This window comes from Eleutherodactylus coqui, chromosome 6 (assembly GCF_035609145.1).
Source record: "Eleutherodactylus coqui strain aEleCoq1 chromosome 6, aEleCoq1.hap1, whole genome shotgun sequence".
NCBI lineage: Eukaryota > Metazoa > Chordata > Amphibia > Anura > Eleutherodactylidae > Eleutherodactylus > Eleutherodactylus coqui.
In genome coordinates, this window is record NC_089842.1 from 241,352,300 (window position 1) to 241,365,384 (window position 13,085).

Genomic DNA, 13,085 nt, shown 5'->3' on the forward strand with positions numbered 1-13,085 from the left:
CTCCACCTAAAATAAAATACTGTTGTGTAGAGATGAGGAGCTCGAGGCCTCAATCCAGCAATAGTGGGGGTCTTAGAGATCGGACCCCATTGTCACATCTGAGCCTTCCATCAGACGTATATGTCACCAATATTCCCCGATATACAGTCGCAATCAATATTAGTCACCCCCCCCCATTACAAATTAGATCAATTTGCAAAATTTACAAACTTTCTGCTGTTTGCAAATAAAAGAGAAGAGAATCAAACAAGAATGTAATTAACTCCACACAACTAATATAACAAGAGCACCAGAAACTGCCACTTTAATGACTCCTGCAATCTCAGAATTATCCCCCCCTCCATGACGAGCGTCTTCATTACTTAGTAGAGCACCTCTTACTGTTCTGACCGGCTGTAGATGTGATGTACAGCCAGACCTGTTTTACAGGTGCGTGCCTGTAAAGATGGGACATGTGTGCACAATAGTGAATGCACGCATTGTCTTCAATGGAGCCAGCTGCTGCCGACGGCTCGATTGAAGACAATGGCCTGTCGGCACCCCGTAATTGGTTTTCAGGGAAGAGCTTTAAATATAAGCTCTTCCCTGAAAAACAAACATTTTAGTGTAAAAAATGCGGTGTCCCCGGCGGGGATGAATAACACATCTGCCGTATGCGGTAGATGTTTTCTTCATCCCCGCAGGAAATAAAAAATTCCCTCCTGCACCTGCCACATCTGTTACAGATGCGGCAAAGAAATTCTAAATCCCCCCCGGGAATAAAGAATTCCCTACCGCAGCTGTCACAGATGACAGCTGCGGTAGGGGATCCAGCTGCCTGCATCCTGCAATTGTTTTTCAGGGAAGGGCTTTAAGTATAAGCCCTTCCCTGAAAAACATGGCAAAATAGTGTAAAAAGTAATAAACACCACATACTCACCTTCCTTCAGCTGCCGGGGCTCAGCTGCGTCCTCTCTGCGCTGCCCATGGTTCTCCACTGCAGTTCTTTCTGCAGGCGGGAATTTAAAATCCCCCCCTGCTGAAAGAGCTGCTTCTGATTGGCTGAGGTACTCAGCCAATCACAGGCAGTTCTTCATCCCCGCGGGGACACGGCAGCAGTGGAAAGGTAAGTTTTTTTAGTTTGTTTTTTTTACACTAAAATTCTTGTTTTTTAGGGAAGGGCTTATATGTAAAGTCCTTCCCTGAAAAGCAATTCAGGGGTGCCAGCAGACCATTGTCTTCAATGGAGCCGCCGGCAGCAGCTGCGGCTCCGTTGAAGGCAATGCACGGACCTTCATACATGCGTGTTTTTGCATGTACAGGGGTGCACACCTATATACGCACCTACGTACGCATAAAAACACGCTTATGTGAAGCCACCCTAATGGCCAGGTTACTAATATCCTTGGGTGTGTGCTGCAGCCGCCTTCTTCACATCCCACCTGTGGAGTTCAAGTCAGGTGACTGTGACGGCCACTCCAGAGTCATCCAGCATGTCTTCTGAAACTAAGCCTTGGTGGACCTTGGGGTCTGCTTGGGATCGTTGTCCGCTTGGAAGGTCCAATCATGTCCAAGCTTCAGCTTCCTCAAAGAAGACATGATGTTTTTTTCCTAGGATTTCCTGATACTTGATTGAGTCCATCTTGTCCCCCACGTTCTGTAGGTTTCCAAAGGAAGCCCCAGAACACCACCGCCATGCTACACTGTAGCATCACCCAGCCATTGCCATGCTTCACTGTAGCATCACCCAGCCACCGCCATGCTACAGTGTAGCATCACCCAGCCACCACCATGCTACACTGTAGCATCACCCAGCCATTGCCATGCTTCACTGTAGCATCACTGAGCCACTGCCATGCTTCACTGTAGCATCACCCAGCCACCACCAGTCCTGCAGACTGCTGATCCAGAGACCCAAAAAATTCCAGTTTTGTTTCATCGAGTCCTAATACTTCTGTGACTTATTTATATGGTTTTCAGCATATTGGAAATGCCTTTTCCTGTGCTTTTGGGCCAACAGAGGTGTGTGTCTTGGAATTCAAGCATGAAGACCTTCAGGCCTCATGTCCATGGGTACGCATGGATTCTGAGTTTGGAATCCTGCAGCGGATTCCACCCGTGCCCACAGACATGAGGTAAAAAAATACATTTACTCACCTGTCCGGACACGGCGCAGGTCTCCTCCGTTGCAGCTGGATCTTCTTTCGTCTGCACGGCGGATGCGCTTGGCACATTGGCCGGTGTGTTGACCGCAGGAGCTGTGCCTTTTTTAAAAATCTCCTGCTTTCCCGTGGATCTGCGGCACGCTCTCTCTTAACGTTTTAAACCGCACTCTTAACTTAGTAATAGTTCTTACATGCAGTCAAACGTGACAGTTAACAAAGCCCGAGCCAGTCCGGGTATTTGATGTGTTTTATCTCAAGCACACCTGATACAACTAGTGAAGCCTTTGATTAGTTATATCAGGTGTGTTTGAGACAATACCTGATTTACAAATGTGCGCTCTTATGAGACATTCTATGCATGGGGTTAAATAATTCTGAAAGTGCAGTAGTCATTAACCCTGTAAAGCTCCAGTACGTACAGTTATACCATGGACGTTTGGAGTTTGTATTAAGCGGGATCAGAAGCTGATCTCGCTCCATACCATGTTGGTGAGGACTATTTCTAACAGCTGACACTTGCGAGCAATAGCCGCAATGAGTGCCCACAGTGATTGCGGCTCTTAACCCTTTAAATGCTGTCAGCACCTGCATTGTATGGAACAGGAACCCCTTCCCAGATTGGATGTACTTTTACATCCTAGGGCAGGAAGGGGTTAAGGCATTCTCTAGGATTGTCATCCAGCTTTCCTACTCTTCTGATTGGCTAGTTTACCTATTTATGCAGCAAAACGGAAAAAAAAATAGATAGATATGGATAGATTTTAGCCATGTAACAGTCTTAATTTTTTTGCAGCATCGGTGGATCGATTCCTATCGTCTTCTCATATTTCTCAGAATTTCTGGCCCAGGAAAAGCGGGGAGAGCATCTGAGCTGGCTGTGCATGTTCTGGATGATCGGGGGTATCTACGCCTCAGCCATGGCCTGGGCTATCATTCCTCATTATGGTGAGTTAGAGGGGTATCATTTCTCCTAGTAGGTGTTAGAAGACATAAAAGGCCCTCTGGGAAATTTGGTATGCAAATGGGATAATACCTTTGCAGCACCACCTATTGGAAGGTAACATTCCTACAAGTCAATGTCCAACCTTTTAACAAGCACTAGCAATATTTTCCCCCTGAGATGCGACAGCGATGATTATGAAACTAATGATTTTCAATGGTTTCATACTCATTTGCGATGTTTCAGCAGAGCTTCGCATCGCAGAGAAGAAATCTGCAATATCACTCAGTGTTTTCAATGGGGCCAGCAGCAGCACCTATTGAAGACATAGGGGGTATATCGTGGACTTCTGCCACAGCTATGACAGCTGTGACAGCTGTAGTAGGGGTTTCCATCATCCCTGCGGGGATGGCAGAAGTCCAGGCTGCTGCCGGCCCCATTAAAAGCAGTGGGTTGTAGGCAACCCCCGCAGCATGATTTATAAGCCCTTCCCTGAAAATCATCTCTAGCTGCTGAAAAAAATGATATACTCACCTCTCCGCCTCCTGAAAGGGCTGTGCTGATTGGCTGAGCGCTCACCCAATTACAGGCAGCGCTCAGCCAATCAGCACAGCCCTTTTCAGGAAAGTGCAGGACAGCAGTGCAAGGGAGCAATCCGGAGGACGCGCCTGAGCGGCGGAGAGGTGAGTGTATAATTTTTTTTTTTTACCAGCTAGGAATGATTTTCAGGGAATTGATTATATTTCAAACCCTTCCCCGAAAATCATACTGCGGAGGTTGCCACAAAACCACTGCTTTCAATGGGGCCGGCAGCAGAAGCGCCGACCCCATTGAAAGCAATGGGATAGCATCCTGGACTTCTGCCACAGCTGTCACAGAAGTGGCAGAGGATCCTGGTGGATCTTTTGTCGTCCCGTTATTATAGGATGGTGATTCATGCGGATGGCCGAGCTGTAATACTGCATTTTCCCTGCAGGGAATTTGAGGCTGGCCGCAGCTTTAGCTGGCAAGATCTGCTGTTTGATGGGTGTGCCAGGAGCAGGACTTGGGGTGATAAGTTGATCGCCTCAAGCCCCAGAGCTCAGAGGGGTTGTGTGTCTTCGCACAGCCCTTTTAACCCCTTAGCACCTCAGGATGTATATGTATGCATTGGGTACATAGCAATAGCATGATCATTTAAATGCCCCAATCGGTGTTTGGGGGTCCAAAAAGCCCCCCCTCTTCATGATAAAATCACTTACCATGACCACCTGGGGCCTTCTGAAGGTCCCCAGAGGTGCCGTGACTGATTGCCTATCTAGACATGCCTGTGGAACGTCTTCATAGACTGCCTGTCAGAATGTGGTATAATGCAATACATACTCACATACTCAAAACATTAATACTCACCTACCGCCGGCGTTCCAGTCCTCGGATATCATTGAATGGCTGTGATTGTTTAATCCAGGGCCGGCTTTCATTGGCTGATGCGGCGCTGGATTAACCAATCAGAGCATTATCTTGCTGGAGGCGGGATATTCAAGCCCCGCTTCCAGGAAGAAATGCTCTGTTGGCATGGAGGAGGACACGGCAGCCTGCAGCAGCGCCGCAGACGATCGCGAGGACCGGAAAAAGTTGTATTAATTATTAGAAAGAAATAACAGTTAAAAGTTTTTAAACACCCCCTTTTCCTATATTTATAATAAAAACTCAAACCAAAAAAAAATAAAACCTGTTTGGTATTACATCGAATCTCTCAAAGTAAGACATTATTTATCCTGAACGCCATCGGAAAAAAATACAGCGCTAGAAGCGCCCGTTTTTGGTCACCTCATCTGCAGGAAAAATGTTAATAAAAAGAGATCAAAAACTGGTATGTATTCCAAAATGGTACCAATAGAAACTACAGGACGTCCCCCAAAAAACAAGCCCTCATATAACTATGGCGACGGGAAAAAAAAAAAGGTTATGGTGGGCGGAAAATGGCGGCAAAAAATATATATTTTTCAAATATACTTCATTTTTTAAAAGCAGTTTAGCAAAAAAATGAACATTTGGTGTCATTGTAATAGTTTTTCAGTATATTATATAGCAAATACAACTCATCCTGCAAGAAAACAAGCCCTCCGATAGCCACGTTGATGCAAAAATAAAAGTAGAGAGGAGAAAGCAAAAATGGAAAAAAAGGTGCACGTCCTTAAAGGGTTAAAGTTTGCTAAGAATAGTGGAGAGCAGGCAGAAGTCTATGCTTGGCCAACCTCATTGTCTTCGCCCTGGACCTGGTCCAAGAGCAGTAATCACACCTTGTTCTCCCCACAGGATGGAGCTTCCAGATGGGTTCGGCGTATCAGTTTCATAGCTGGCGGGTGTTTGTTTTGGTTTGTGGATTTCCTTCCGTGTTCGCCATCGGAGCGCTGACCACCATGCCAGAGAGTCCTCGCTTCTATCTAGAGGTAGGAAGAAGATTGAACAGCTGGTTCCTAAAGGGAACTTGTGCTGCCCGGACCACCAGCCACATCCAACCCTAGCAGGTGTCCACATTGTAGAGAGAGAACACATGGTCTACAGAGATAGAAGTCATCGGGCTCTTCCCGGCCAGCTTGGTCTCTATATGCAAATAGGCAATATTTGACACATACACTGAATGGCCACTTTATTAGCTGCCGGCTCTTTCCCTGTATGGAAATTCTCCCCGTGACCCCAGGGACATCCTGGATCCTCTGATATATGAGGATAGACATCTCAAGGAAATGCTGCAGTTCTGAAGACCAAAGGAGGTCCAACGCGCTTCTAGATGGGGGTCTCTCAAGTAGCCACTCAGTGTAGATGCCATAGCGAGGAGCTCTCCTGTTTCGGACCACTCTTCAGCCGGAGTAATGACCTGCTGCATAGAGTAGACTTGGAAGGGCCACGTATTACGCAGCTCTGCTGGAGATGAAAGCTTCTCTCTGGGGGACATAGCAGCCGGACACACAGTGGACCACCTACTCGGCTTGCTTTAGTGAAGGTCTTTTCTTAGGGCCCTTTTACATGGAACGATAATCATTCATATTCTGGCTGGATCGCGGGAATAGGAATGATATCATTCAGTGTAAATGCCGGCAGCGACTGAATGATGAATGATAATTCATTCATAGTTCAGTTTCTGCAGGCATAGATATCAAATGATGATCGGCCCGTGTAAAGAGGCCGCCACGCATCTATGAACGAAGGCCTATTTACTCTGAATGGAGGTGGGCAACTGAAGCAATCTCCGGCCCGTCCCCCTCCATTCGCTGAGGACCCTAAGCGTATAGCTTGTAAGCTTCTGATATACAATAAGTTACCCTATTCATTGGCAGCAAACACTTCCTTTAAATGGTATAATATATTAGAAGATTACATTTAGGGGATTGATGATCGGTACAGATCATAGGAATTCTACTTTAAGAGTATCAACATTTCAAATTAGCGTTCACTAAAGAGCAGCTGTCATGGCCGCATATCAGCGGGCCGGCTGCATAGCTTTGCAGCTATAACCCTGCTAAACTCCAATGATATCCTTCTTTTGTTCATACTCAACCCATTCCTCCATCCGAGCTTTCCTTAGATTCAGTTGTCAAGTGGGCGGTCCCCACCGCTGACTGTCAATGAGTGATGTCAGATTTGGTTGGCAGTGAGCGGTGGGGGCTGCCCACTTGACACATTACAAGTGTTTGGAGCAGAATCTAAGGACAGCTGGTACAGCGAACGGGGATGAGTATGAACAAAAGAAAGGCTGCAATAGAATCTGTAGATACGAAACAATGCAGCCAACCCCGCAGACATGGGAACATGGCAGGTCCTACAAAACAATGTAACCAACCCCGCAGACATGGGAACATGGCAGGTCCTACATAACAATGTAACCAACCCCGCAGACATGGGAACATGGCAGGTCCTACAAAACAATGGAGCCAACCCCACAGACATGGAGACATGGCAGGTCCTACAAAACAATGTAACCAACCCCGCAGACATGGGAACATGGCAGGTCCTACAAAACAATGCAGCCAACCCCACAGACATGGGAACATGGCAGGTCCTACAAAACAATGCAGCCAACCCCACAGACATGGAGACATGACAGGTCCTACAAAACAATACAGCCAACCTCGCAGACATGGGAACATGGCAGGTCCTACAAAACAATACAGCCAACCTCGCAGACATGGGAACATGGCAGGTCCTACAAAACAATGCAGCCAACCCCACAGACATGGGGACATGGCAGGTCCTACAAAAGGATGCAGCCAACCCCACAGACATCGGGACATGGCAAGTCCTACAAAAGGATGCAGCCAACCTCGCAGACATGGGGACATGGCAGGTTCTACAAAACAATGCAGCCAACCCCGCAGATCATGGGGACATGGCAGGTCCTACAAAACAATGCAGCCAACCCCGCAGACATGGGGACATGGCAGGTTCTACAAAACAATGCAGCCAACCCCATAGACATCGGGACATGGCAGATCCTACAAAAGGATGCAGCCAACCTCGCAGACATGGGAACATGGCAGGTCCTACAAAACAATGCAGCCAACCCCGCAGACATGGGAACATGGCAGGTCCTTCAAAACAATGCAGCCAACCCCACAGACATGGGGACATGGCAGGTCCTACAAAAGGATGCAGCCAACCCCACAGACATTGGGACATGGCAGGTCCTACAAAACAATGCAGCCAACCCCACAGACATGGAGACATGGCAGGTCCTACAAAACAATGCAGCCAACCCCATAGACATCGGGACATGGCAGATCCTACAAAACAATGCAGCCAACCCCGCAGACATGGGAACATGGCAGGTCCTACAAAACAATGCAGCCAACCCCGCAGACATGGGAACATGGCAGGTCCTTCAAAACAATGCAGCCAACCCCACAGACATGGGGACATGGCAGGTCCTACAAAAGGATGCAGCCAACTCTGCAGACATGTGGACATGGCAGGTTCTATTTCAAAACCAGCACTACCTCATCAAAATGAGCAATGCCATAAACATAAATGAGCCATATGTAGCCCTGAACGTCTTCTCTGTATTATTATTTATTATAACACATCTAAGAATTTCACACCTGCCTTTAAGATGTCATTATTTTGCATATGTTCTTACCCACAATGCCATACATTACTAATAATATTCTATTTCCAAACTCTTCTCCAGAATGGAAAACACGATGAAGCTTGGATGGTGCTCAAGCAGGTCCACGATACCAACATGCGGGCCAAGGGCCATCCAGAGAGGGTTTTCTCTGTAAGTACTTATTATAGGCAACACTTAGTTAAGCCTTCCTTAGGCGGTAATGTTGACGGGTCCTCCACCTCTTAACAGGACCGGTAAATGATCTTCCAGGTCTCTTCACATGTTTACCATGGGTGTAACTACCAGGGTAGGAGGTATAGCGGTCACCCTTGGCTTGGCTCTAAAAGTGCCTAGAAAAATAACAGTAAAGTTAGCTGAACCTGCTGATTTGGGCATGTGTATGGGGGTGTCCTTACTCTTCCCCAATAGAAAAATTCGGGGGAAAGAAAGATTGGGCATTTTGGATATTTATATATTGAGCTTGGTTCTGGTACAGTATATATGTACTATTGTTATATTTATGCACTGAACTTGGTTCTTGTGCGATATTTGTGTATTGAACTTGGTTCTGATGCAGTATTTATATCCTAAGTATGGTTCTGGTGCTGTATTTATGTACTAAGCTTGGTTCTGGTGCTGTATTTATATACTGAGCTTGGTTTTATAGAGTATATATGTATTGGTGTTACATTTATGTACTGAACTTGTTTGTTATGCTTTATTTATGTACTGAACTTGGCCCTGGTACAGTATTTATGTACTGACCTTGATTCTGGTGCTGTAGTAATGTACTAAGCTTGGTTCGGGTGCTGTATTTATATACTGAGCTTGGTTCTGGTGCTGTTTTAAAGTTATGAGCTTGGTTCTGGTGCCGTATTTATATACTGAGCTTGGTTCTGGTGCTGTATGTATGTACTAAACTTGGCCCTGGTACAGTATTTATGTACTGACCTTGATTCTGATGCTGTATTTATGTTATGAGCTTGGTTCTGGTGCTGTATTTATGGGCTGATCTTGGTTCTGGTGCTGTATTTATGTACTAAGTTTGATTCTGGTGCTGTATTTATATACTGAGCTTTGTTCCAGAGCAGTATTTACTCTTTGAGCTGTTCTGGTGCTGTATTTATGCAATAAGCTTGGTTCTGGTGCTGTTTTTAAGTTATGAGCTTGGTTCTGGCACTGTATTTATGCTATGAGCTTGGTTCCTGTACAGTATTTATTCATTGAGCTGTTCTGGTGTGGGTACGCTGCTATCTTGATGCTTATTGCAGAAGCAGAGTACATGTAGTATGACTATCAGTGCAATATATATATTTTTTTTATTTGTGACTGGGGAGCGGGCACCAAAAATAATTCTGCACAGGGTGCCATCCAACCTAAGGCCAGCACTGCCACTCTCTCTTATGGCGGTTTCTACAAGGTTGCAGGTATGCCTTTATTTACTGGCCCTCTGACTTTATCTCTGCAGGTCACCCAGATAAAGACCATTAAACAAGAGGATGAGCTGATTGAGATCCAGTCTGACACCGGGACTTTGCTCCGACGCTGGATGATCCGGATCCTTAATTTGTCTCAGCAGGTAGGACTCTTCTGTACAGAGTAAGATATTAGAATGACCCGTCCGGACTCACGACATAATGATGCCCCACATTCCATGAAGCATCGGCGGCCATTTTGATGGCGATGCTGGAATTTCTGGAGTACCCAGTAGTCACCAGTGAGGGGGATCAAGTCAAGAAGCATCGATCAATGAGCTCAGTGCTCATCTAGTAGGCCTTTGCACGGGCCGCTTCAGATTCTATCGTTTGTCCTCATAGAGTTTCATCATTTTCAGCGTGCTGCCGACAATGAGGATCTTATGTACCGCATAAGCGATGTGATTAGCTGATGAACGAACATTTGCTCATCAGCTGATTGGTGGCCCCTTTACACGGCACGATGATGAGGGAAACAAACATTTATAGGAAACAGCATAATAAAGCTATATGATGCTGCAAAGAGACCCCACGCATATCACTGAAGCTATCAGCCTCCATACAGACCTCCAGGATGTAAATGTACGCTCCGTAGCGTTAAAGTTTTAAATAAGCTACAGACCATAAGTATACAGTGAGGAGGATGAGCTGTGATCTCCTCTATTATACCTGTGTGACAGGAGCTGTGTGATCCTCATCAGTAACTGTGACAGGAGTGTCTGTGTCCTCCTGCAGCCAGGTCCTGTGTAACAGCATCACACAGACTGAGAAACTGACTAGAAAGTGAACACATAACCCCAAGTAGATCTTAGCTGGTTAGAAGTGAGATCACATGACCATCTGAGGAGAAAGAGGTTGAAAGTTTGAGATAGAGAAGTGTAACTAGCCAATCTAACACTAGCTGATTTGTATATACTGTGGGGCTAGCTACATAATGAGTTAATTAAAATATCACTGGAGTGGCACTTTAATAATACGTGTAATAAAAAGTCAGCACATGCTATGATGCCCACGCATACATGTTTCAAATCACGGCATAGTGAACCATTTGATATAACCAGAATTCTTGAAACAAACTGACCGATACTTTAGAAGGAGTTTGTTATGTCCGTGAGGGCCGTGGGAATAATGACCTGCATGAACACAACCAATTTTATGCCTAGATAAGGGGCTGGAGGAAGAAAGGGGAGTTGGGACATGCATACACGACCGGACACCAACATCAAGCAAACATAAACCAGACATGCATACAAACACCCACAAGGAAAACAGGGACATGGGCCCTACACCAACACCAGAGGCCACATACTTACCAACGAACTAAAAAACCAAGAGAGGTGGAGTTGCTAATAAATACCTACGAGGTATTGGTTTGTACTTTGGCCAAAACAGTAAGCTCACAAGCACACGTTAAGGGTCCTCGCTCTCTTGTGAGTACCTACACTAACAAGACATCTGCAACAAAGGAAAGGGGGACCTGGCCTACCAACAGGGTGATCGTCCTGATAGGGATGGCCCCACGCTGAAACCTAATAGGAACCAACCGTTGCGCCCTAGATGGTAATGAGCATGAACACCAGACATGGGAAATACAACATAATACACACTGAACAGGACAGTTCACACCTAGTTTAGTCAGCAACTGCAGACATACACAGAACACAACCCTGTTCACACCAAGTGACTGCAATATAAAGGGAACACCACACAGAACAAGTCATTGTTCCCACCAAAAGTCTACTTACCTCACAGACAGAAGGAAACCCAACTCAGAATTTCATACATGCGTACAACAACAGGAATTAGTTCAAGTGTCCACACACCGAGAAAAGGGAAAGAGCCAGACAGCAGTCTAACGTAAAAGGAACATGTCAGATGTCACCCACCTGACAACATACAAGACATCAGATGTCTGGAGGCCACACCTGATAAAAGGGAAGACAGCAGGGGTCCACAGAATATGCAGACAGGGAGATCAGGTGTCCAGACCATCTTCAGGGAAGGTGAGGAAGCAACTCAAACAAGCAGTATGCATGACACTAAGTACTGAGTGGGAATGAGATAATGAATAATTGACCAGTACCCTCTAGTACCCATACCTGTAGAAGTGTGCTCCTGGAAGCCTATAGAACTACAGGTCCCAGGAGCAAGAGATACAGAGTCGTTGGAATCAAATTAAACTTTCTCTGCGTGATTGTTACATTGATATAAGTGAATACAATATCAGAGTAAAAGGATCATTTATTGTGGAGAACCAACACCTTGCATGGAGGCTCTAGTACCCTGCTGTACCGCCTCTAGCTTGGATACAAGATGTGATACGGGCGGTCATGGAGGCTCTAGTACCCTGTTGTACCGCCTCTAGCTTGGATACAAGATGTGATACGGGCGGGCATGGAGGCTCTAGTACCCTGTTGTACCGCCTCTAGCTTGGATACAAGATGTGATACATGTGGGCATGGAGATTCTAGTACCCTGTTGTACCGCCTATAGCTTGGATACAAGATGTGATACGGGCAGGCATGGAGGCTCTAGTACCCTGTTGTACCACCTCTAGCTTGGATACAAGATGTGATACGGGTGAGCATGGAGGCTCTAATACCCTGTTGTACCGCCTCCAGCTTGGATACAAGATGTGATACGGGGGGGGGCATGGAGGCTCTAGTACCCTGTTGTACCGCCTCTAGCTTGGATACAAGATGTGATACAGGATGGCATGGAGGCTCTAGTACCCTGTTGTACCACCCTTTAGCTTGTATACAAGATGTGATACAGGCGGGCATGGAGGCTCTAGTGCCCTGTTGTACCGCCTCAAGCTTGGATACAAGATGTGATATGGGGGGCATGGAGGCTCTAGTACCCTGTTGTACCGCCTCTAGCTTGGATACAAGATGTGATACAGGTGGGCATGGAGGCTCTAGTACCCTGCTGTACCGCCTCTAGCTTGGAAACAAGATGTGATATCGGCAGGCATGGAGACATACAGGTTCTGCATGGTATCCTGCAACATATCGGTCCACATTTACTGTAACTGAAAAAAAAATAGGGCAGTTAAATCACCACATGTGTAAAATCCCTAAAAAGTGTCTGGTCCTTAAGGTACAAAATAGCCTGCTCCTTAAGGGGTTATTACATCCCAGAATTGTGTTTTCCTTTTTGGCTGCTGCATCACATTGTTGACTCATGTTCAGTCTGTGATCTATTAGTATATCTAAGTCTTTTTTACATGTGTTGCTGCTTAGCCCAGTTCCTCTATATGTTTTTTTAATATTTTAAATCCCATTCTGTTAGTCGCCGACCACTGTTCAAGCTTTTCTAGATCTTTTTGAATACTCTCTCTCTTCCCTAGTGTTAACTATCCCTCCTAGCTTTATGTTATCGGCATATTTGATCAGTTTCCCCTCAATTTTCAAGTTTGCACACGTTTGAGACACCTTGTA

At 45.9% G+C, this 13,085-nt stretch overlaps 1 protein-coding gene across 1 annotated transcript in view; it reads left to right on the plus strand.

Moving 5' to 3' along the window:
- SV2A (synaptic vesicle glycoprotein 2A) overlaps positions 1-13,085 on the plus strand; it is a 176,629-nt gene that overhangs the window by 133,188 nt on the left and 30,356 nt on the right. The window contains exons 4-7 of the mRNA XM_066605941.1: positions 2,938-3,089; positions 5,383-5,516; positions 8,252-8,341; positions 9,639-9,749. Coding sequence (XP_066462038.1) covers positions 2,938-3,089; positions 5,383-5,516; positions 8,252-8,341; positions 9,639-9,749 — 487 coding nt within the window. The remainder of the gene's footprint in view (positions 1-2,937; positions 3,090-5,382; positions 5,517-8,251; positions 8,342-9,638; positions 9,750-13,085) is intronic.